We start from the raw sequence: 23,492 nt of genomic DNA on the forward strand, positions 1-23,492 counted from the left end.
ACAAAGTGACCTGACAGTGCAATCAAAACACAACGCCAGTCTAATAAAAAATAAAAAAAATACTAGAGAAACAAAAAGGAAAAAAATGAGAAAAATAAAGGGGAAAAAACAAGGGGGGATTAAGGAACAAAGAAAAGGAGAAGATAAATCAAGAAACCACAGACAAAACAAGAATAAAAGTCCCATTGGGCCAATGGAACAGAAGAAGAAAATAAACTCACAGGTTAAATTAAGAGATTAGATCCTAAGAGTTCTCTTCACAGGGAGAAACTTTTTTCTTTTATTCCATCTCTAGGAGACGGTGGATGCGCACTACACCTATGTGATTATGCCACAGTGGGTTATAAATAGTCACCTTATTGGAAATTGAAACTCATAATTTAAAACATTTATTAATTTAAAAGAATAAGCCCATTACATGTTTATACAAATAATCTTATTTTTATGAAAAAAAAAAAAAAGGAAATGCACGAGAAATGTTGCGCCATTTTACATTCTTGCACATCTCTTCAACGTCTGGCTTGATAGGAGATTCTCAAATCTGCTCCTGCATTCAATGTGCTTTTGATATATTGTTGAGTTGAAAGATATGAAGAAAATCTCACTTCACACAGACCTGTAGTTGGAAAAGGAAGTTTAATGGCTTTTCAGATACTGAGGATTTTCTTCTTTGATACTGGACTGAATCTCACGCAAGTGGTCGTTTTTAAGACAAGCTGCAATGTGCAATCTGAGACTATCGACATGTCTTCTGTGTGCTTTGACACTAAAGCCCAGTGGTCACTCTGCATTCTGAACGGCTCTTACTCACTGGCAATCTGGGAAGCAGTCCGTTGCTGAATTACGTAAAGTTTCCAAATACTGGCATTTCATACAATATCCAAAAATCGCATTCCATTAATTTTACCACCCATCGCATCAAAAACTGTCTGACAAACACAAGCTACCCACGATTCTAACTTTCACTTGAAAACTTGAACTTTAACACTGCCAACAGTGTTCTGTTCAATTTGAAGAAAACATCCACTAAGAACTCAAGGACGAACAACTAGTATATTCATCAGTTGCTCTTTTTAAGTGAAAACAGGCCCGTCCGCGGGCAGGGCACCACCATGCCAGGCGCATCCTTAGACAGCCTCTGTGCCTGGGGCCACAGTGGGGAAGCTTCAGATCTCACCACTCACGGGTTCTATTAGCAAACTAAGATTTAACACAAATTAATAATTTTCAGCACTTCATCCAAGGCATTCTTAAGTGAGTGGCTCTTTCTCCCTTAGCCTCTAGCGGGGGAACAGGAAAGGAGGCCTCGCCCACTAGCGCGAGGGGGCTTTGGCCCACAGCCGGATGCACGGTACGGAGCCAACGGTCTTCTCCTCCCGCCCTTCCCAGCAGCGGGAATGGTGACGACGTTCTTGCAGGATAAACCACAAAAGTCAAAAAAGTACTCCGTCGGGCCTCCCCGGTGGCGTAGCAGTTGAGCGCTGGGTTGCGAAGCTGCCCGCAGCCTCTGAGGCGCCGGTTCGATCCCCGGCTGCTCCCCGGCCACCACAGGAGGGTCCCACATGGCGCGCAGACCTCTCCTGCCGCCCGCTGCTCCCCTCAGCAGTGTACTTCGGTCCTTCTGCCTGCTCTGCTCGCCGCTCTGGCTCTGGTGAATTCTCTCACCCTCCCGCGCTTCTGACTGTACCCAGTGCATGTATAAACAAAAAAAAAAACAAACAAACAAGCAGACAAATAAATAAATGGAACATGCCTCTATTTAAAAAAAAAAAAAAAAGTTCTCCGTCCCTTTCCTATTTATCGCCACTTGCGTTAGTCACATTCTTTGAAGCACGGCCGGCGCTGACACAAGTTGAGCCATGTCTATGAATTTGCTCATTTGTGAGATGAAAGGAAACACTATAAACAGGGTATTAACTCATGTTTGCGGCTAAATCTTTACGTCGGCGAGTCACGGTGGCACACGACATGGCACTGCCGCGTCACTGACTCTTCCTCCAGCGGGACGCGGGGTGCGAGCGGGTCACCGCGACGAGGTCTCTGGCTTCTGGGGGCGCTTGTCCAGACAAAGCAACGCAATATTGATCCCGTAAGAGGCTTCAGTGACTTCTTCATGTTTAGATTGGAAAGCTGGAACAAATTTTGGCTTTTAAAGCACTTACGATGTGTACACTTAAGATATTCAATTCCTTTCTCTTTAAACTCTGAAGATTATCTTGACAGGATGCTGCAATTTAACTGGTACTATATTACATGAAAATGCTCTGATGCGTAAGATGTAAAAAAGCACATTATCAACATCTGTAAGACTGAGAAGACAGCTTTCATCACAATTTCATTTCTTATTTAAAGATCTTCCCAGGGCCTCCACTCCCCGGTGGCGCAGCGGTTGAGCGCTGGGTTGCGAAGCTGCCCGCAGCCTCTGCAGCACCGGTTCGATCCCCAGCTGCTCCCCGGCCACTGGAGGAGGATCCCACATGGCGCGCAGACCTCTCCTGCCGCCCGCTGCTCCCCTCAGCTCCCCTCAGCAGTGTGCTTCGGTCCTTCTGCTTGCTCTGCTCCCCACTCTGGCTCTGGTGAATTCTCTCACCCTCCCGCGCTTCTGACTGTACCCAGCGCTTGTATAAATAAATAAATAAATCTTTAAAAAAAAAAAAAAAAAAGGATCTTCCCAGCTTCCTTGAAGCAGATTCTTCCCTTTCACTTGTTGCTATGTCTATCTCAGTAAACTGAGGTGGAAACTACGGTTGAGAAGGCAAGTCTTCCAATCTCCCTTTTTAAAGTCAACAATCCATCCTTAAATATAAGAGAAATATTACAAATTTTCTTCTATTTTAAAATACTAAAATAAGTTGTAAATTAAAAAGTTTTAAATTACAAGTTATTCCAAGTAAGTTTTATAAGCTGTACTTACTTCTTGTGGTGTTTCCTCGAAGGTACCTGGAAAATGCTGGGATTTCAAAATAACCATTTATTGGACAATAATGAAGTTTACAGAGGTGACAGCGGGCAAAACGGAAGAAAGCTAGTCAGAGCACAGAAGTACTGAGGCCTAAAGTCATCACTGAAAGGTTCCACGTTTACACCTTAGAGAAGCACCTTAAAAATGCCGAAAACCCAGTCCTGAAATGTACATTTTATGAACCCAGAGTGATGATGTCAATACACATGATTCAGCCTCTGGAAACTCCACTGTGTGCCAGAGAGAGAATGAGAACGAAAAAAGCAAATACTGCATTGCTGCCTGAAGTAAATTGTTTTGACTTCATGTACCACCAAGAGGGGCTCAGGAACTCCCAGGGGCCCCAGACCACACACTTGGAGAGCCAAGTTCAGTAACGCACAATCCAAAATTAACAAGAGCCTCCGCAGCTCTCCCACAACAGTTGGGGTGATGGCACTCCTCCTAGTTCAGAGAGCAGCCTAGGACCGGCTCAGACCCTGTCACCAGGGAGGCCACCGCTGATGAGTTGTCAGGTCACCCAGCCTAGCTTTACTGAAAGGAAGGCGGCTCCGGAGACAAAAAAGAAAACGAAAAGCAGTGAATCCTTACCTTTACAGAAATCAGATGAACAGGAGAAAGGAAGGACAGGTAGTTCTGGGATCCTATACCAGATCTCAGGCTATCAAACTTCCCCTCCCTCTGAGTCAGGACACAAAAGAAGCAAAGAAACAGGTGAGGACTGCAGGGGACCCAGAAAAGAAAACCCAAGATGGAGGTGAGAATGAGGAGCAGACACAGAGAGACCAAACACGGAAAGGAAAAAAAAAAAAAAAGGAAGTGAGAGGACTCAGGCAGAGGGGTCAAAGGGAAGAGGAAAATACCTGCAAGAAACACCCCCCCCACCCCACCGCCATGGCTCTAAGCAACACTGTTATCTTTCTCCTTGGCCACAGTTGCATTGTGAGAACACTAAGCAACTTACTTGCTGCTCCTGCCCAGGCCCTTCCAGGAAGGCAGGCTCGGGAAGGAGCAGGAGAGGAGGGTACACAAGGACCAAAGGAGACCAACATCTGCAGGATTCAAAGGCCACAGAGCTGCAGGAGCAGCTGAGGAGCGGCAGCGCCCCTTCCAGGCCTCAGGAAGAAGAGGCTTTCTTCTCACTGCAGAGGCCAGCAGAATGAGGGTAGGAGAACCTGCCCTTGAAGGCCCCTACTGGTCACCAGGAACTTAAAATCATTAACTGCTCCATTCCCAGGTGGCCTTTAAGAGAAACAGGGAACTTTCTCCTATTGCCAAAGGACAAGCACTGCACCGCAAGATAGGCAGGCCATGATGGAAGAAACCCCTGGACTCAAGTCTCCTGTCACAGCCAGACCCCAAGCGCTGGGGTGACTTTGGGTCTGCCCTCCAGCCACGGTGCAGCTGCCTTCATCACCACCTTCACTACGAAATGCAGGCCGGTAGAAGGGGTGTGGGATTGTTTTCTTAATTAATGAAATCACCTACTACTGATAACCTGCAATAAAATGAACTATCCCTTGTTTTCTAAAAAGTGCTCCCAAAGCACATAAACCCACCAGCAGCACTCGGTTAACAGGTCGGTTAAAAAAAAATCAAGTAAAAATAAACAAGCAAATTAAAATACCTAGAATGCTAGGGGAGCTGCAATGGCTCGAAGAGGCGAGATTCTTCCACTGGATTACAGAGAAACACCAAGGTCTACCCCTCATGCTGACTCGGAGGTATGCAGTGCTCAGGGGAAAGTCATTTCAGTTTCTCAACTGGAACAATGATGACGACAATTATTACGTCCTGCTGGGCACTATTCTAAGTGCTTTATATTCATTAACTCTCTTGGTGCTTCTAGGATACCTGCAAGGTAGGTACTAACGCTTGCACAGAAGACACACAGGCCGAGAGGGGTCAGCAAGAAAACAGCGTCCCGAAGGCTGGTCCGGGGTTCCCACGCGAGAACTCCTGCTCTCAGTGCAACCGCGCGCGCGCGCTGGAGTCCAGGAGCCCAGGGATCTCCTTTCAACCCTGCTGTACGTTCAGCTCCATCGACTCAATCAGGCGGCTATGCTAGACCAAAAGGGCTGAAGGGGCCCCACTTCCTGTGACTGGAGAACCAATAATTCAAACTCTTGTGGGCAAAAAGATAAAGTAACAAGCCACAAGTGCCTCCAACGCTATGCGCAAGACAAATGATGGCCATCTGGGGAGGGAGGCAGGGAAGTGATGGGTTAGGAAAGGTCAGCGGACACTAGGGTCTAAAGAAGGCGGAGGAGCAACGGGAGCAGCCTGCCCCAAGAACAAGGGTACAGGCTGGAGCTCCGCTTGCAGGCAGCTTCACTATCAATTACCAAACTTCCGGACTTGACAGAGATCTGCCTGTCAGGAGCCTGGGGAAACTGTCCTGCACAAAAAGCAGCACCGACGTCACAGGAGCCTCAGAACCCTGCTACCTCCTCCTCCTGAGAAAGCTTCCCTGCCGCTGTTGCAGAAGCGTCAGCGGCTGAAGGATGGCTCCCACTTTCCTACAGGTATCCACATCAGGGACAAAGGCAAACTCTCCTGTGACTGAGATCCCTGATGAACTGCTAAGGACCAAAAATTATTTTCTCCTTTTTCCTTCCCCAGCAGGCCTGGACTGACAGGCCCACTATGCAGAACCAAAAGGTCCAGGGAGCTCATCAGACTGAAAAGCCAGATCCTAGGAGTCAGGAGAACAGATCCCCTTCTAGATCCACAAGTGGGGCACCAACCAGATGCAGACCAGCCCGGTTTCTTCCTGGAAGCTTTGAAGTGCAAAGCTTTAGCGAAGCTATGAAGTACAAAGGATGCCCAAATAAAGGAGCTGTATCTTTGAGCGTCCAGAGAAAGGAGTAAGACAGACTTGCCTTGAGGAGCACAGCTGTAGAGAAAGTCCACTAGCGTGGAGAGGCCCAGTTCAGAGGTCCATTCGGTATTGGGGGGAGGGTGTTGTTTACAGGCATCCAAACTCATGGCTCAATGAGCAGAGCCCCAGAGGAGGCAGACCTTTGTATTGCCAAGTACCTGAACAGCACAGAGAAAAATAGGCCGAGTCTGCTCAAAACCAGCTCGACTGGTTCTACAGTGAAGCGTCAGGTCGGCTCCGCCTTCTTAGGTTAAAAAGAAAAAGGCGGCCTGGAGCCAGTCTCTGAGCTCACTCCCCTTCTCTCCCTTCACGCCCCTGCCGCCCCACAGCAGTCACCTGGCCTCCATCTTAACCTCTCTCCTGCCAAACCTAAGTCTGAAATTAATCATTTGATGCACAAGAAGAAACATTTGATTTTGTCCTTTGCTAACCACTTTCTCCGGAGAAAAGCAAGGAATAAGTGAAGTGGGGGGAACCCAAAGACTGCCGGTTGTGGAAAGAACTCCCCACAGGGACGCGGAACTTCAAACACTGTCGACAAAACAGACATCCAGATGAAGAGATCCAGTCTATTTATACCCCCAGGGGAGGGGCAGATCTAGTGGGCAAGAGGAGGAACTGGGATCCTTCCTCCGGAGAGGTAACCAGACACCAAGAGGCCAGATTCCCTCTAGGTGTGGACTGTGAATCATGCCTACCCTCTCAGAAGTCTCAAAGTCCGCAATGACATTCAAAGGCCTGCACCAAAACGACGGTGGTGGGGTAGTGACATTCTGCTCGGAGAACTAGAATGTTCTGAGTTAACACGGGGATAGCGGGCCTCTTCCCAGGCCAGAAGTGGGAAATGGGTGGCTTCCCTCCCTGCAGGTTTGTAAAGGTTTACCCTTCCCGGCGCTGAGCCAGAGGGGAAAATGCATAGATCTGCGCTTGGGTGACTCACTGGTGTTTGATGAAGGCTGGGAGAAAGCCCGGAGAATCCAAGCTTCAGTGGGAAATGTACAAATACTGGAATCTCCCATCAAGAAAAGGAAACTCAGTCACCTATCTAATCTGTCATTTTGCTGAACTTCTGCTGAAGGAGGAAGGCCAGGTTTAAATTCCTCCCACCCTTTCCACATCATTCTCATTTTTTGCTTTGACAGGAAAGTGGTGAAGCTGGCAGGCCCACCGTGGCCAGAACAGGTCCATGCTTCCTCTCAAAGCACAGGCCTCGCTGGAGACACAGCTTAACCAGGCTGAGGGAGCTGGGGGCTGTAGGAAAGCCCCATCAGGCTGTCTACGGAAGAAGGACGACCACCCTCTTCACCCCTTCCATCTGCTGGTTACTTCATCTCAGTCCATTAATGGGCTTCAAAGTGCTGCGGAGTGTGTGTGTGGGGGGGGTTTCCATTTAGCAGAGACGCAATCATGGGCCAAAGGTGGCGCCCAGCCCCCACCCCCAGCCCCCACTTGTCAATAATGGGCCATAAAGCCTGAGGCTTGGCTGCACTCTAGGCATAAAATATTCATTCACGTTGACATAATACATATGTAGAAAGGCATGGATGCTCCTGGGAGAGGGGAAATGCCAGCCAGGTGGCTAAGAGCTCGATGGGAACAAGTGCATGAAGGTGTGGGTTAGTCATGGTCAGAGGCCCCTGAGAACTGGGTTGTTCTGCCCAAAGGGAAAAAAGGCTAGTCTGAGAAGTGTTTGACTCCCAAAAGGTCTAACTATGCAAACCTCTCAGGCAAACAAATCCCCAATCTTTTCTGACCTAAAGATCTCAACTCTGGTTAAGGCATTTATGTTGGGGGAAAAAACAAAACAAAACAAAACCCAGGGCCCAGTCTTTGGTCACTGTCTAAAAGATTCAGTTGTCCCCATGCAAACTGGGTTTTCAGCTGAAGCAGCCAGGTTTCAATGACTGCCTTGTACCTACCTGTTTAGCTACTTCCCAAAGTTCACAGATTAGGAATTATTACTATTTACTAGGTAATTTACCAGGCTCAAAGGTTATGGTATGGCAACTCCATGAACCTCAGGGCCTCCTGAAGCCCTTGCTCTAAACAGCACCTCATGCCTGATTTCTAGAGGCAAGCAGAAAGGAAGACTGTACGGTCTGATATGCACCCACATCCCCACTCAGAAAGCACCACCAAGGAGTCCCTGGCTAGAATCAAAAGGCAGACATCAGAGCGGGCACACAGGGCTGCACAGCTCACACGGAATGAGCGCCAACCAAGTTCTTTTCTGGATGTCACTAAAACCAAATGAATCAGTGCCACATCCAGTCACAGTCAACATGGCGGTCCAAGGGACAGGTATGTTTGGAGTAGCTCAGTTGTTCTTTGAAGGATCCTATAAGTTCAGATTTGCTCTCTTCATCCAGACTTCCAAACACCTCTTTCCAGAACACTCACAATATAAAAACACCACTTGTTCCCTAGAAGAAAGACGGCACCACATTCTTGCCCAGTACAGCAGCATCAGGGTGGGGGGGTGAAGGGTCCTATTTTTCTCTCGAGTTCTCCTGTGTGGTCTGGAGGCCCATAGCTGGGGCAGGTCTAAAGTCATGCAGTGCCCCCCACCAGGTATTACAGAAAGTTCTTGATGTTAGACCCTCTCCACACTTGCCTATTACTGCTGTTGCTGGCCGGAAAACAAGCAGTCATCTTGCTGATTGCTTTCACCACTGCCAAGACTCCAGGCCAGCAGAACCATTTGGAAAAGTAGTGAACAGAAAGCTCAGCTCACAGCCTAAGAACCCCGCAAACCACCAGCCCCAGGTCACAACCCTCCTGCCAAAGGAGGAAGAGTTTATGACTGTGAAAAAGCACATCCAGAATCAGGTGTCACAAAAATCATCTTAAAGACAGGGCATGACTTTCTTCTACCTCCTACCTTCACTGTTAGAAGCAGAGTCGACAGCAAATAGGCAATCTCCCTGAAACACAAGGTTTATTTTTATGCTTCAACATTTGTGTGTGTGTGTGTGTGTGTGTGTAATTCAGACATGATCAAAGAGCTCCCGGAAACAAAGAGCTTATCAACCACATGTTTTAAAGCAAGGGGAAGAAAAAGAGCAAAAAGTGATTGGAGCTTGAAGACAACTAGTAGTTTACCTATTTTCTGGTAAAACCAGTTTAAATCGTTTAAAAATAAATAAGCGACAGAGGACCTCTGGGGGGAAGCAATCAGCCCAACCAAATCCCTTGTTTTTTATTTCAGAACACGAAGGCTTAGCGCAATGACTGCGCTCCCACAACTACTTCAGCAAGAATGGCAACAAGATCAAGAAGAGCTTTCTTGCTCTTACCTGGCGGCAAGTTCTATTCTAAAGGAGGCCAATGCTTCTGGCATTCCCTGGCCTTATGGCCTAAAGACCTGCTACTTGGTATATTTCTTGTTTAAAAAAAAAAAAATGCATGTACCTGCCTGTAACAGGTGTTTTCAAGGCTTTCCAAAATCTATTTTTTATTAGGATGAGACTTACTACCTAGTCAGCAGTATGACTGTCTACCCTGCCAGTTACAGCAGAAGCCATGCAGTGGCCCAGGAGAACCTAAGTCTATGAAGAATGGAAACAGGACACAGGACGAGAAATCTGTAACTTGGAGCAGAATGACAATGACAATGCATGCAGTCACTGCCCTGGACGAAGTTATCAAAGAGCAGCTTACTTACATTCCACAGTTCACTGATTACTGCTATTACAAAGTCAGTGATGTGCATAGAGGTCCTACTATGTGCTCAGCAGTATGCTAAACAGGTAGGGAAGAGGAAATCAATGCACTTATCACATGCACAAAAAAAGATCATGGCAAGGTTACATTAACATTTAGTAAACAGCATAAAGAATCTGTATTGAGGCCATCTGTTACTCCACTTTGCTCAACACAATGCCCCCCACAGCCTTGCTGAGAAAGTAGGCACTCAGCAGCCACTCCCCAAATGCCTGAGGGTGCCAGTCAGTCACCTGGCCTCCCCCTCCCAGCTCAAGATCAACAGTCTGGGAAAGTTCTCCAGTTAAGCAGGGTTTACCCGCTGAGACAAAGGTTGTGAGAGGAAAAGGAACTGAATAGGCCTAGAGAAGGTGGTTCCCAGCAAGGTGAGAGAAACAGCTGGAAAGGGAGGAAAAGACTGAGAGATACAGACTGAGCTCCTGTTTCCAAAGATCTAGTCGGGTGCAGAGCCCATAAGCCCAGGGATGAAAGGGAAATCAACCTGTCAGTCCATTTCACCCCCAGAAGCAATCAATCCTAATCAACCCATCAGTCCTAAAAGGGTCAATCTTTTAGGACTGAAGAAAAAAACTCAGTCTAGAACTCCTCTTGAGTTTCTGCTGGCCTGATTTAGGGAGAGCAAGGGGAAAAAAGAAAAAAGGCAAAACAATAGAAAAACGAAAGAGGGAAAGTTTCTCAGAGAAGGAAGTTAACGGGGCAAGAGACTGTAACAATGACTTGATCAAGCCAGCAAGAAAGAAGGGAGGGGAGGAGAGGAAAACAGGGGATGGCACATAGGAGGGAGGGGACAGACGCTGCAGCAGGAGAGAAGTCCTTCCTCAAGTCAAGTTTTCCTGGTCAAGTAAAGTTCTCCACCGAGAAAGGTGTGCCAGGCAGGGGGCTCACACAGAGCAGTCAGCAGGGGACACTGGAGATGGTGAAAGAAAGGGGAGAGGAGGAAAAGGCGGACGCCTCTCAGTTCAGAGGTGCGATGACAGAAGAGGCTGAGGCTTGGGTGACAAATGACAGCAGTGACGGTGAGGGTGAGGGGAAGCCTGTGGCTCCAGAAAGGAGCCTGCAAAATGCCTGGACGGAGAGTTACAAAGACAAGCCAACGGGAAGGGGATGGACAGGGACATATGCGGGGAAAGTAAATGCCATGTGAAGAAGGCAGGAGACCAGCATGGAGAGGAAAGGCAATACTGACTCAGAAGCAAGGTAAGGAGGACTGGGTGAGGGCAGAGAAACGGGAAGGCAACAGCAAGAAGGAAGAGACCATGAAAAGTCACAGGCCCAGGAGTGGAGAGAAGAGGCGTCATGGTTTGTGCTGCAGTGAAAGAAGACAGAGAGGCAAGGAAGGTGTTGCCGATGCCCCCAGGCCCGGGAGAGCACTGAGCAACAGGTTGTGTTGCTGGGGGTGGGGGAGGGGGCTGAAGTAGTGCATGTCTTTCCCTCGGTAGGAAGAGCCCGAGGAGACAGTTGTGAGGCACCCACAAGAGAAAACCAGAAACGTGCGGGACCCAAAGGCTCTGAAGGGAATGATGATTGGAACCCCAAGACAACCTGTGGGAAAACCATGCGCATGACAGCTGTATGGGAAACACGGAAGCAACAAATGCCAGCGCAGGCAGCAGGGAGCTCCGGGTGAAAGAAGGGAAAGTGATGAGCAAAGAGTAGGCGAACGTTTTGGAAAGGTGATGAGGGTGGAGCTGGTGGGTTGCAAAGCAAGAGGGAGCGCACAGTTTGCAAAGGGAAGAGGGTAGGAAAAAACCGGGGAACTGGAAGGGGATAGGGATCGAGGACACACTGTAGGGACAAGGGCCCCCGAGGGCGATAACCAGGCACCGGGAGAACCGGTGCAGGCGGAGGGCAGCAGGGCTAGAGAGGAGGAGGAGGAGGAGAGGTGGACAACGATCTGGGGCAAATCGCGGGGTGCTGTTCGAGGAGCTGGAGGGTGGCTGCTTTGAGCGTGGGTGGAGGAAGACCAGAAAGGCCCCTGAGAGAAAAAGGGAAGAGAAGGGGAAGCTGCGGAGGTAACACGGAAGCGCACAGGAGGGCGGAGAGGGGAGAAGGGGGTCGGCAGAGAGACAAGTGTGCAGCTCCAGTCAGGAGGAGGTGGGTCCCAGGACGGGACTCGAAGGGGATGTGCGGGGCCGGGAGCCAGATGACAGGGCAGCCGAGGCTTGCAGGATGGCAGCAGGGGCACGAGGAGAGCAGAAGAGGGAGGAGGCTCCGCAAGGTGCAGGGGCCCAGCCAGAGAATCCGGGGAGCCCTCGGGGCTCCTTACCTGCTCCGTGTCCCTCTCGTTCAGCGTGGGTAGGGGGGTCCGGGCGCTGGACATGGCGCCGGTATCTCAGGGGAGGGAACCGAGAAGCTTGGAGGAAGGGAGGGAAGGGAAGGCGCGGGGCCCGGCCGGGCGGGGCTTCTCACAGCAGGGGCACCCGCCGCATGGGCCCCGGCCGGGGGTGCGGGGAGGCCGGGTAGCCGCTCACGCCAGCCCGGGGATGCGCCGCTCGGGCTAGGCCGCGCCGGCTCCGAGCGGCTCCGGACCGCACCCCCCCGACCCCCGGCTGGGCTGTGCCGCCTTTCGGCCGGGCTGCGCCGCTCCGCCTACTCTCTGCCGCCGCAGCCGGCCGCCTGCCTCGCTCCTCCCCTGCCCTCAGCGGCACTGCTCCGCGCCCGGCACTCAGGCAGCCGCCGCCGGACCTGCTGCTCCCAACATGGCCGCCACCACCGCCGGCCCTCGGCTCTTTCCGCCGGCAGCAGCCGGAAACATCCGAAGCGGCGAGGAGCGGGAGGGGGGCGCGCCTCCTACTCCCGGCCGGGCACTACGGGTGAATTCCGGAAACACCCGAAGAAACTAATCCCCGGGGACTCGCGCACCTCCTAGATCCCGAACACCGAGCTTCGGCTCTGTTTACGGAAATCCACGAAGCGACTCCTGGCCTTTCAGCCACGCCCACAGGTTTTGCCCCGCCCACTGCATGCTAGCTCTCGGCAGTTTCCGGAAACACCCGAAGCGACTCCGCGTGCCGCGAGTCGGCCACGCCCCCTCCCGCCCCGCCGGCGACAACGGTCGTCGGCCATTTCCGGCAACACCCGAGGCCGGCGAACCCCGGGTCATTTCCTCGGTGGTACCGAGAGTCTGACTCTTCGTCTTTTTCCCGTCAGTTGTCGGGTGTTTTGAAATCTGGAACGGGAAGCTTGGCTCACCTGTGCTTATTATTATTTGACAAAATAGAAAATAGAAAATAAGGCTTTTAGCCGTCCCCGCAACTGGCATCTTTTGGTTCTAAAGTAATTTTCCGTCTGCGTGTCCGTTCGTCTGGCAGTTCATAAAACACACCTTGTCTATCATCCAACCTGTCACCTGTCAAATGCGGTGTTAATCTACCATCTACCACCCATCACCTGCCATTGTTCTCCTTGGCTTCCATTTCCCTCTCCATGCAGTCTCGTGCCCAGGGCCCTCGAGGTGGGGGACAGGCACCAGGTCAGCCAGCTGCATCCCTGCCCCAACTCTGTGGAGTGAGAATACTGTGTGATCTGGGGGGGAAATCTCAGTATATCTGAGTTTAGGCTCCTCGTCCCTCTATTGAGAGCATCCACGCCTTTTGTTCCAGTGATGACATCCTAAATAGCATCTTTGAATTCCAGTAACCTTTTAAATGCCCCCACAAGGCAACAAAGAGGCAGTCTCACCTTAATTCATATCTGAGGTATCCTTCCTAAGATAGAAAACCCATGGAAAAGAAATGGGACTGGCTGCAGATGATTCCAGGGGGCACTACTTGGAGAAGTGCCCTGTCTTCCCTGGGCGTGTGTCCTCCTCATTGGATTCATGAGCTTTAAGTTCCCCCCCACTTTTTTCTTTTTTTTTTTTTTTTTGGTGGGACCCTTGCCAGTGGCCGGGGATCGAACTGGCGCTGCAGAGGCTGCCCTGGCAGCCTCACAACCCAGTGCTCAACCCCTGCGCCACCAGGGGAGGTCCTTTAAGTTCCCTCTTATCTTTAGAGGCCCCCCTTAGTATAACCAGAAGCCTGCTTCCCCTAGAATGCCCCCCCATTCCTCTGGCTCCAAGCTACCCCCACCCCTGTGTCCTGGACATATTGTAACTTGCCCCCAAGGACTCAACAGCAGTTAAGGTGAGCAGAAGCCAGAGTCCTCACAGGAGCCAGAGACCAGACCCAAATAACAAGTCCCCAAAGGTACAGGATTAGAGAGGCCCCAGGGATTGTGGAGGAAAGTGTTAGTTGGATCTTGAACACTTGACTTCCAAGTCCCTGCTACAGCATCTTGAGCAGAGCTCTTAACAAAGTCTATCAGAGAAATAGGCAGCCCAACAGATGCGAGGAGAGGATGATGGCATGAAAGTATTGTCTGAGGCAACAGGTACAAGGAACAGTCTAGTAAATGCATGGGACTCCAGGAACTCTCCCCATGTCCCGCTTCAGCTGCATTCGGGCACCCAGCCATTGAGGGACAGTTGGAGAAGGAACATAGACGTCGGTGAGGGGAAGGAGAGAAGTTGAAACTGACTACATGCTGCTCCCCCCAACCCCAAAAATCATCCCGCAAATCTTTGAGAATGATCTGCCCTCTGGTGGACATTGCTGATTCCTAGTTCCACATCACCTCCAAAGAAAGGTGTGCTGCCATCGGGTCTTCCCTGCAGGCCTGCTCTGGTGTCTAGGTACACTACCACCGCCTCCAACCTTCTGCTCACTAAAGTTCTCACCCCGCCCTATGCCTCTTGTTCCCCCACCTTCACTTTCTCTGCACAGGGTCTCTCTAAGGAGATTCCCTCCTACCTACTCCACCAGACATGCCTGAATAATCATGCTAAAGTCCAGCTACAATTACATCCCTGGCCTGCTAGAAGGCTCTCCTCAGCTCCCTTGTGGGATAGGTAGGGTGTGCCTGATGGGCCGATGGCCTGTGTGGTCACACAAAGCCCTGCTCTTAGAAGAGCTCCATTTTATGCTCTGCTGTCATCATCTTGAAATTTTTTACTAGGGCGTCCCTGGTGGCCTAGGGGTTAAGTCTCAGTGCTACCACCGTGAAGGCCCACCACTAAGGCCTAGTTCAATCCCAAGGCAGGGACCTAACCCACATATGTTGCAGCAGACAGCTGTCTCACCTGCTGCTCCCCCAACAGTGTATTTCAGTAGATCTACCTGTTCTGCTCCCCTCTCTGTCTCTGGATAATCCTCTCACCCTTGCACCTCTGGCCTGCACCCCAGTTCTTCTACATAAAAATAATTAAAGACTTTAAAAAAAAAAAATATGGGCCTCCCGGTGGCACAGCGGTTGAGCGCTGGGTTGCAAAGCTGCCCGCAGCCTCTGCAGCGCCGGTTCGATCCCCGGCTGCTCCCCAGCCACCACAGGAGGGTCCCACATGGCGCGCAGACCTCTCCTGCCGCCCGCTGCTCCCCTCAGCAGTGTGCTTCGGTCCTTCTGCCTGCTCTGCTCCCCGCTCTGGCTCTGGTGAATTCTCTCACCCTCCCGCGCTTCTGACTGTACCCAGTGCATGTATAAACAAAACAAACAAACAAACAAATAAATAAATAAAAAACATGCCTCTATAAAAAATAAATTAAAAAAAAAAGACTTTAAAAAAATAAATGCTTTTTCTAAGGGGGCTTCGCATTGTCATTTTGCACTAGATCCCACAAATTACATAAAATGTCCTGGCAGGGAAAGTTTTTATCCTGCTTTCAAAGCTTTACACAATCTGGTCTCAGCTGACCTTGCTAATATCCTCTCCAACTAGGTATGAGTGGTGAACACCTCCCTCCAACTCCTGCAGGCCACCAAGCTCTCTTGCCTCCATCCCTGTGTTCAGGATGAGCTACTGCCAGTCACTTCAGCTCCCAGATATACTTCCAGTCCAAATATCACCTTCTCAAATGTCTGAGCCTATTCAGTTCTCAAAGATTCATTATTTCTAGGGTCTCCCTGGTGGCACAGGGGTTAAAGTCTCAGCACTATCAAGTTATCACCAGCCACTGCAGCATGAGTTCGATCACTGGCCAGGGAGCTGACCCACATGGCGCAGCAGACCTCTCCTGTCTCCCCACTACTCCCGTCAGCAGTGTATATCAGTCAGTCTGCCTGTTCTGCTCCCTACTCTGTCTCTGGTGGATCCTCTCACCCCTTCCCCCTCACTTCTGGCCTATACCCCAGTTCTTGTATGCATAAATAAATTAAAAATTAATCTTAAAAAAATTCATTATTGCCACAATTTTACCCCTCTCTAATTTGTAAATTCATTCATCCCACAAATCTCTAATAAGCACATACTATGTGCAAGGCCCAGTTTGTAGGCTCTTCAGCTAGAACAATGAACAAAATAGGCAAAGATCTCTACCCTGGGGGGCTTTCATCTCAATTGGGGGCAGACAAACAACAAACATAATAGTCTGATTAAAATGCCACAGATGAAAAGGAGGCTCAGGGCTGCAGGAGTGAGGGGGTAAACAATGAGATACAGTGGTCAGGGTGGGCCTCACTGAGGTATCACTTGAGCAAAGATTTAAAGAACGTAAGGGCAAGAGCTCTGTGGATATCTGGAGGTAGAATATTCTAGGAAGCCGGTCAGCCAGGGCAAAGATCCTGAGGCAGGAGTGGGCTTTGCTAAAGATCAAGGAGGCCAATGAGACAGCAGAGAGTAAGCGGGAGAAAGGGGCAGGGAGTTGATGTGGAGCCACTGCTTTGGCTGTCCCTGGGCAGGGGGCGGGCCACTGCATGACATGTTGTGTCAGGCTCCGGAGTTGAAAACAGAGTGTAGGGAAGGGCAGAGCAGAAGCCTGGCCACCAACATGGAGGCTTTGATGGTGACAATGGCGTGGAGCAGGGCAGCAGCAGTGGATGTCGTGAGAAGTGGTCAGATGTGGGATATATTAGGAAGGTGGAGCTGACAGGATTTCTTGATGGGTTGCTTTGGAGAAGGGGGTTAGAGAAGAGTTGATGATAATGCCAAGATTTGCAACCTGAACAGCAAAACCAAAACAAATACAAAAGTAAGTGCATCTTCAATGGGCCCAGATCAGACGAAAAACAACCAATGGTCCAGTGCCCCAGAGCAACCACAATGCCCCTCAATTCCAGAAGGGCTTAGGTATTCCCTCCAGTGAGCCACAGAGGCCTTAGGGTAGCAATCCCCACTAGGGAGGCAGGGAGGACAGAAGCCAAGAGGAGGCAAAGGTTCTGGAGAGAAAACATCTTTATTCTCACTCCTCAAAACATTGCAACTTTTAAAAAAATACTCTATTTATTTATGCATACAAGAACTGGGGCGTAGGCCAGTGGTGCAGGAGGAGGGCAGTCAGGGGATTCACCAGAGACAGAGTGGGGAGCAAAATAGGCAGATGTACTGAAATACACTGCTGAGGGGAGCAGCAGGTGAGACAGGAGAGGTCTGCACAATGTGGGTCAGCTTCCTGGCTGGGGACTGAACTCAGGCTGCAGTGGCCGGTGATGAGACTTTAACCCCTGAGCCAATGGGGAAGCAATTCTTCTCTTTCCCCTCCCAACCAGCTGGACCAGAGAGCATGTGTCTTCCAAGCAGCCCCCCAGAGGGGCTGGAGAGAGTGAATGACAGGTGAGTGCCTGGGGTGAGGAAAGACCCACATATGCCCTCTGTTGTGCCAGAGGCCCTCCCATCTCGCAGAACATTACCTTCTTTTTCTTTTCTTTTTTAAAAACATTTATTCTATTTATGCATACAAGAGCTGGGGTATAGGCCAGAGATGCCAGGGATTGGGGTGGTGGTGAGAGGACTCACCAGAGACAGAGAGGGAAACAGAACAGGGAGACTGACTAAAATACACTGCTGAGAGGAGCAGCGGGGAGACAGGAGGGGCCTGCTGCACATGTGGGTCAGCTCCCTGGCCGAGGATGGAACTGGTGCTTCAGAGGCTGCGGATTGCTTCACAGTGTGGTGCTTGACCCCTTGCGCCACCAGGGAGGCCCTACCTTCTTTTTCCACCATGTGGAATTTGGGCATTTCAGAGATGTGAGAAAATGTGCATTTAGAATGGATGGAAGAGACTGTGTTTACTGTCAGTGTCCCTGCCCACCCACCAGGAGGACTTGAGGTGCACAGTCTTGTCCCCCTTCGCTGGGTTTGCTCCAGTGTGGGAGCGAACAGTGAGGAGGAGGCACTGTGTTAGCAGGGAACTTAAAACATAGAAAAGTTGGTCCCTTGCAAATGGGGGAGTAGGGGGGCCAGCGGGGGCTTCCCAGCCAAGAGAGGTGGCTACTACGGGCTGTTCCTTGCCAGTGCTGTGATCTCAGGAAGCCTCTCCACTGCTCTCTGCCTTCACTTTCCCTTCTGCTAGGATAATAAGTAGCACCTCCTCGGGTTGACTTGTGCAGCTATAACAAGTTCACGTATGAAACACGCATATAGAGTCTGGGGGGTGACCAGCATGCGTGGGCTGCCTGTCATGTGAGTCAGCTTCCCTGAGAGTCTTCTGTTAAGTCTCTGCTCTGCCCTTCCACCTGCCCAGAAGGACAGCACTGTCGGAAGTGAGATAGCCAGGGGCCTCAGCCAGGGAGGTGACCCGCATGGCGCAGCAGACCTCTCCTGTCTTGCTGGCTGCTCTCCTCAGCAGTGCATTTCAGTCGATCTGCCTGTTCACCTCCCCACTCTGTCTCTGGTGAATCCTCTCACCCCCCCACATCTCTGGCCTGTACCCCAGTTCTTATATGCATAAATAAATAAATCTTTTTTTAGAAAATGGAGAATCTTAAAAAAAAAAAGAAGAAGTAAGAGAGGCAGCAACTGTGGTCCCAGCTCTGTCACTAATGGGTCGTCTGATCTTGCCCCGCTGGGGTCCCCAGCTCCTTGTCTGTATAATGAGGGGGAGCTGGGCTCTGCTCTCATTGGGTGCTCTATTATGATGCACAGGTGCTCCCCCAAGATTCATGTTGACCTGCTAACCTCCAAGGTGATGTATTGGGAGGTAGGGCCTTTGGGAGGTGACTAGGCCCTGGGGTGGCACCCTCATCAGTGGAATGAGAGGCCCCCATGAGACACCCCCCGCCCCAGCCTTCACACCACATGAGGACCCAGCGAGGAGACAGCGTCGTGGCACAGGAGGCTCCCAGCAGGCAGGTCCCGGTGCCTTGGTCTTGCACGTGCAGCCACCAGAACTGTGAGAAACACTCTGTTTGCAAGACACCCAGTCCGTGGTATCTTGTTGCAGCAGCCCAGGCAGACGAGATACTCTTCAAAACCCTAACCAGAGGCAGTGTCGCTCTTGCCCTTCCTGGTCCATGAACCTGGGTTCATGGGAGGGGGCAGGGTCCCGTGTGTCCCAGAGTGGGGGCCACCTGAGGTGACTGTCCTCACTCCCTCCTGGGCCACTGTCCCAGGGCACAGTCTGCTGCCTCCATCACTGTGCATGGACCAAGCTGCCACACTGGCAGACGAAAAGAGCAAAAAGGGCTGCAGAAGCGAGCAGCTTTTCATGGGGCTTCCAGGGGGACACCAGCATGGTATCTGGGCACAGGGACTGGAGGGAGAACAGGAAGACTTCCCGGAGGAGGCGATGCTGGCGAAGGGCTGCACGGAAGGGCTGGCAGAACTGGGAGTGGCCCACGGAGGCGTGAAGACAGGCCTGCTTGGTGGAGATGCCAAGTGGGCCAACAGCAGCCTCAGCCTTGGAACTGACAGGGGAGTGGGTCCCAGCTGGTGTCCAGGCTCTAATGGGTTTCCCGGAGGAGGCAGGAAGCAGGCTGGGCACTGACGTACCAGTGGGCCAAGGTGATGCCCCCATGTACCTGCCTCTCACCTTCCATCCTCTCCAGGGAGGACAGAGCCTGAGGTGCCCACAACAGTGCCTGGCCGTGTGTGAACCTTGGGGAATGAGGCCACAGGGCTCCACTCGCCTTGTCCCCTCTGCCCGCAACTCCCTTTCCCTACTTCACTGCGCGGCTCTCTCCACGTCTTTTCTTCAAAAAGTCCTCTTGAGCTCCCATTGCAAAACCGCACCCCTTACTGGGTGGACACGCTAAGTGATATCACAGGGATACAACCAGCCAAAGCCAGGAGGGAGCAACCAGGAGGTAAATTCTGTCACAGAACAAACCAACCTCTGTGTTCTTAGGAAAAAAGAAAAAACAGGACCCCCCTGGTGGCGCAAGGGGTAAAGTCTCAGCACTATGAAGCTATCGCCAGCCACTGTAGCCTGAGCTCAATCCCTGGCCAGGGAGCTGACCTGCATGGCGCGGCAGACCTCTCCTGTCTCGCCCGCCGCTCCCTCAGCAGTGTATTTGAGTAGATCCGCCTGTTCTGCTCCCCACTTTGTCTCTGGTGAATCCTCTCACATGCCCCCACCCCTGCACCTCTGGCCTACACCCCAGCTCTTGCATGCATGCATAAACAAAATAAATCTTTAAAGAAACAACAGGGAAAGGGAGTCAGGAAGGGCTGGTACAGGGTGAGACATACCAAGTGCTGAGTGGGTCATACTTAGCTCCTGATTCAAACCAATCAGGCGAGAAAAGATACTCGTGGAAGTTTCTGGAGGTGAGCTGCACAACAATGTGAATGTCCTTGCTTACTGGACTGAATGAACACTTTAACACGGTGAAGATGGTAAATTTATGTTATGTGTATTTACCACAATTGACAAGGCCGTAAAAGGTACTCATGGAGCAGCTGGGGCACGTGTACACTGATGAGACAGTAGAAGAAATGAGGGATTATTAATTTTTAGTGTCAGAGTGATATCTTTTACCGGAGTCAAACCTACTTACAGATGGGATGATAAAACATCTGGGATTGTTTAATCTTTCTTTTTTTTCCCCAAAGATTTATTTATTTATGCCTACAAGAGCTGGGGTGTAGGCCAGAGGTGGGGGGGTGGTGGTGAGAGGATTCACCAGAGACAGAGTGGGTAGCAGTGGCTGTGGGTAGCTTCATAGTGTTAAGATTTAACCCTTTGCGCCATCCATCAGGGAGGCCCCTAGGATTTGTTTTAAAACAATCTAGGGGGCTCCTGGTGGCGCAAGGGGTTAAGCACCACATTATGAAGAAATCCGCAGCCTCTGCAGCATGAGTTCGATCCCTGGCCAGGCAGGGAGCAGCCCACATGGCGCAACAGACCTCTCCTGATTTGCCCTGCTGCTCCCCTCAGCAGTGTACTTCAGTCAATCTGCCTGTTCTGTTCCCCACTCTGTCTCTGGAGAATCCTCTCACCCCCCATATCTCTGGCCTGTACCCGAGCTCTTGTATGCATAAATAAATAAATCTTAAAAAAAAAATCTAGAAGGGCGGGCAGTGGGACATACAGATCAACCACACCCTCCTGTCAATAATTTGGAAGCAAATCCCAAACTCTGAGTCTAAACACAGGGACACGAATCTCTAAGGTCTCAGAACTTTTCCTATTAATACAAAAGAAAAAGATAAACCCAAATGGGCCACATTGTTGGGTTGGTCATGGGCTGGTCATGGATACGTGGGGTTCCCTTGCTCTTCTTTTGGGCGTGTCAGGGAAGAGCACCCCTCCACCAAGCCACTTTCCGCATGACACTATTCCCGTCAGACATTTTTTAAAAAAGATTTATTATTTATGCATACAAGAACTGGGGTCTCGGCCAGAGGTGTGGGGCTGGGGTGCGGGGTGCTGAGAGGATGCACCACAGAGTGGGGAGTACAACAGGTGGATTGACTGAAATACACTGCTGAGGGGAGCAGCGGGCGAGACAGGAGAGGTCTGAGCTCCCTGGCCGGGGATGGAACTCAGGCCGTAGAGGTGATTGCACTGAGCCTTAACCTCCAGGTCACCAGGGAGCCCCCCATCAGACATCTTGAGAAGCCCCTATAGGGGCATCTCCCCTGGTGGGTGGCTCGCTGCTGTGGGCCTGGGTCTGCGCGGCCTCGGAGCCCAACACCAGACGCGCTGAGTGTGAGCAGCTGGTTCGACCACAGTTCTGATCTCGGAGGGTCCTGAGCGAGTCTCTTGCAGAGGCAAACTGCTCACCCAGGAAAACGGCACTGTGGTGGGGGACAAGAGGGCTCGCCCCAGGCCAGGTAGGGTCTAGGAGACCCCCACACCCTCCTCCCTAGAACAGCCCATGCTCCTGTGATGGCATCCTCCCTGTCTCTGTGGCCTCCAAGTGATGAGACCCAGCCTCAACCAAAGCAGAGGTAGCTGAGGGAGGCCAGGCCAGATCCTGCCCAGGGGCCCAGGCACCATTGTCTGGAGAAAAGGGCAGGGGTGGAGGGAACTCTCCGCTCTCAAAGTGCACAGCTTGGTTCCCACCATCATCACATGCGACAGGTGTGCTGAGCCCCTCAATTTCTCACTGCCAGGCACAGGGCATGATCCCTGCAGCTGCCAGGATCCAGGGGACTGTAGAGACGGGTGCAGTGAGGACCCTGGGCGCACCAGCCCCAGCGCCAGAGCAATGGAGGTCCTGGGCTTTGTCCTTGCGAATGTGCAAGTCACCACACTTACCTGGTGTGCCTCACCCGGATGATGGGTAGAGTCTGGGGTGACTCACAATGGACACTGGGACACTGTCTGCACACTGCAGTTCCTAACAGTGCTGCTCACAGGGGGTCTTCAATCAGTTTTGTGGAATCTGAGCCCCCAAAGATGGTCACCTGAGCTCCAGCCCCCTGTTGCTTCTGCTTCCTTGGGTCTCCTGGAGGTGGGGTCTGAGATTAGTCATTTACACTGTGTGAGGGAGGCCATGGGGCCCTCCCTTCCTTCCCGCAAGGCCCCTTTGTCAGCAAATGAGTACACCCTAGGGACTGAACCATTGCAGGGGTGCGAGGGTGCCTGGCTACAGGGAGGTGTCAAAGTACACACTGGGATGCTAGGGAACTGCCTTACCTGTCACTGCACCTGCAAGCTGCAGGTGTGCTGCTGGGGGGAGGTCAGCTGGGAACCCCACTCGCAGAGCCAGTGGGGGACAGACAGAGGGGACAATCCCATCAGAGGTTCTCCCACCCCAGCCCCATCCTCCTACCACACCTCACGGCTGTGTGGGACTTCGTGGTTTACAAGGGGCACCCAACAGTCTCCCTGGAGCCACTCAGCAGCCCTGTGGGGGTTGGGGGCCGGGGCAAGCACTGTTCTTTAGGCAGAGGAAGGGGAGGTCAGACCAGGAGCTGCAGAACTTAGGCTAGACCAGTGATGCCACTGGTAGGCTTCAGGGGCCCAGCTAGTGTCCCCTCACCCACCCACCCCCCGCCCTCACTTTCCCTGCAAGGATGGAAGGGGCTCCTTCCCTCGTCCGAGACTGGCTTTGTCCTCCGGCTATGACACCCATCCAGAGACCTCACAGGAGTGTTGGGGTCTAGGGCATAGTGTGTGGTCCCCAAGTCAGGAGCAGCAGCTCCTTCTCTCCCCACTCTCCCTCCACAGTTGTGGACAAAGTTGCCCATCACACCTGGACAAAGTTGCCACCACCAGCCTCAGGGGTCGTATTTGCATGGGAGGCTGCTTGGTGTTAGAGCCCCCTCTACAGGCTGGGAGCTCTGGTGCAGGTTGGGGGACCCCAAGTGATCTGTCATCTGTATTCAGAACCTTCCTTCTGTACCCCACCTCCCCGCCCCCATGGGGTCAGGCCCTGGGCTCCGCTCTCTCCACCCCTCCCTGGAAGTGCAGAAGTGCCCACGGGCTCCCGGACACACAGGCTCGCCCCGTCTCCGGAGCCTGCTGAAGCGGGAAGGGCCCCGCTGGCCAGAATGGGGGCAGAGGGCTGAAGTCCCGGAAGGAGGCGACCAGCTGTCGCGGGGCAGCCACGCTACAGAGAACCCCACTCCAGGGACAGGATCGCGCTGGCAAAGTGTCATACAGGAACACACACCAAGAGGGAACTTGACAAACATTTATTGAGCACCTGCGATGTGCCAGGCCCTCTGCAGGGTGTGGGCAGAGGAAGCCAACACAAGCCAGGCCCTGCCCGAAGGAGCGCACAGTC

At 51.8% G+C, this 23,492-nt stretch overlaps 1 protein-coding gene across 6 annotated transcripts in view; it reads right to left on the minus strand.

The window, feature by feature from the left end:
* Positions 1 to 11,886, minus strand: part of MARK2 (microtubule affinity regulating kinase 2) — a gene marked incomplete at its 5' end in the record, with an annotated part of 52,969 nt that extends 41,083 nt beyond the window's left edge. For all 6 annotated transcript variants that reach the window (XM_084244644.1, XM_084244642.1, XM_084244643.1 and 3 more), the window contains one exon: positions 11,833 to 11,886. In XM_084244644.1, coding sequence (XP_084100770.1) covers positions 11,833 to 11,886 — 54 coding nt within the window. The remainder of the gene's footprint in view (positions 1 to 11,832) is intronic.
* Positions 11,887 to 23,492: the final 11,606 nt, after the last annotated feature.

The sequence above is a fragment of the Talpa europaea genome, assembly GCF_964194135.1.
Source record: "Talpa europaea genome assembly, chromosome: 1".
NCBI lineage: Eukaryota > Metazoa > Chordata > Mammalia > Eulipotyphla > Talpidae > Talpa > Talpa europaea.